Raw genomic sequence first — 1,322 nt, forward strand, 5'->3', positions numbered from 1 at the left:
CATGCAATACGAATGGTACAATGAATTTACAACTGATCATAAATATAATGCATGGATTTGGAACCTTCCTGATCACATGATCTATGCTGATTTTTTAAAAAAACAAAGTCTGAAACAAAAAGCTATTATCTAGAAACACATTAAGAAATAATACACACACAGAGAGAGAAAGAGAGAAATAAATACAACACATAAATACATGTATTCAGTGCTTACAAATAAACACTAAACAATATACTAGACTAAAATACACTTCCATCGTTGATATAGATTATGCAAAGTACATGATATTTTTAACTCTTTTGTGAAGTGCAATTATATTATCCAATTTTGCTTTCACGGATTCAGCTTTACTGGTGGAACTACTACTACTACTACTTTTACTGTTGCTGTCCTCATCAGAAAACTTTTCCACTAGACCAGACTTTCTAAAAAATAAGATCCAATAACTCATTCATTTTTAAATAAGTCAATTACTCAAACTTACAATGCTGCAAGAACATGATAACGAGCACGGGCGCAAACTAAATCTGCAAAATATACTGGTGCTGGTATACTGACAGAACGAGCACATCTACCATATAGATGGCATAAATAGTATGTAATCGATTGCATAGCATTCGCATCCATGTTGCTTTCATCAAACAGCACATGATATCGCGTCGGTCTACTAGTTCCCTGCAATTCAAATAATAATAATAATAATAAAGATTCAAAACATTTCACAAAGTCATACTTGAATTCCATGATGACTGCACAAAAAGAAATCATGTTCATCAGGAGATGTCACTACTCTATCGATAACAGTACCAGCAGGGATGTTTTTCCCGCGTCCTCGTGCTGCAGCTTCATCACAACAAAAAAATCGAGCATGATGTCGCTTTTGAACCACAATAAACGTAATTAACGGCCGGTAATTTGTTGCAACTTTTTTTGCAAGCCCTACGAAGAGCAGACAGTTCTTCTTCCAAAACCTTTTAAAAAAAATAAATTTTTACTTTGCTTTAATGAATGATACAACACAATTTCACCTGCATAAATTGACCTTCTGATACTCCCTCGCGATAAACAATAATATTTTTCGGAGCCGTACCATTAACATCAAGATATTCCAGTAAACGTTCCTGAAAATTTGTTCGATAAATCCTGTGATCAGCTCTTGTATCGCTGGGTTGTAGCTTCACCCGAAGCATGAAAATTTTGTACCTTTTGCATCCACATTTCCAACAACCCTTCAATCAAAAACATTCCTTTCATAATTTGAAAGTACATACATGACTAATACCCACCGCAGCTACTGATGGTAATGCGGTTTCCTACAG

At 34.7% G+C, this 1,322-nt stretch overlaps 1 protein-coding gene across 1 annotated transcript; it reads right to left on the reverse strand.

The window, feature by feature from the left end:
• Positions 1-271: 271 nt before the first annotated feature.
• Tsp_15418 (eukaryotic translation initiation factor 2C 2) lies at positions 272-1,193 on the reverse strand. Its single transcript, XM_003370880.1, has 4 exons — positions 1,032-1,193; positions 737-964; positions 488-678; positions 272-428 (listed from the first exon to the last, which is right to left on the reverse strand). The coding sequence occupies exons 1-4, from the start codon at positions 1,191-1,193 to the stop codon at positions 272-274; spliced, it is 738 nt and encodes a 245-aa protein (XP_003370928.1).
• Between the last annotated feature and the right edge of the window lie 129 nt (positions 1,194-1,322).

This window comes from Trichinella spiralis (genome assembly GCF_000181795.1).
Source record: "Trichinella spiralis strain ISS 195 chromosome Unknown Scfld386, whole genome shotgun sequence".
Lineage (NCBI taxonomy): Eukaryota > Metazoa > Nematoda > Enoplea > Trichinellida > Trichinellidae > Trichinella > Trichinella spiralis.

Excerpts from the sequence above, each read along its gene's own strand:
- Tsp_15418 (XM_003370880.1), bottom strand. The coding sequence starts at position 1,193 with ATGCTTCGGGTGAAGCTACAACCCAGCGATACAAGAGCTGATCACAGG. Across the intron at positions 679-736 it reads GCAGTCATCATGGAATTCAA|GGAACTAGTAGACCGACGCG; the intron begins GTATGACTTTGT and ends TTTGAATTGCAG. Across the intron at positions 429-487 it reads TATCATGTTCTTGCAGCATT|AAAGTCTGGTCTAGTGGAAA; the intron begins GTAAGTTTGAGT and ends CTTATTTTTTAG.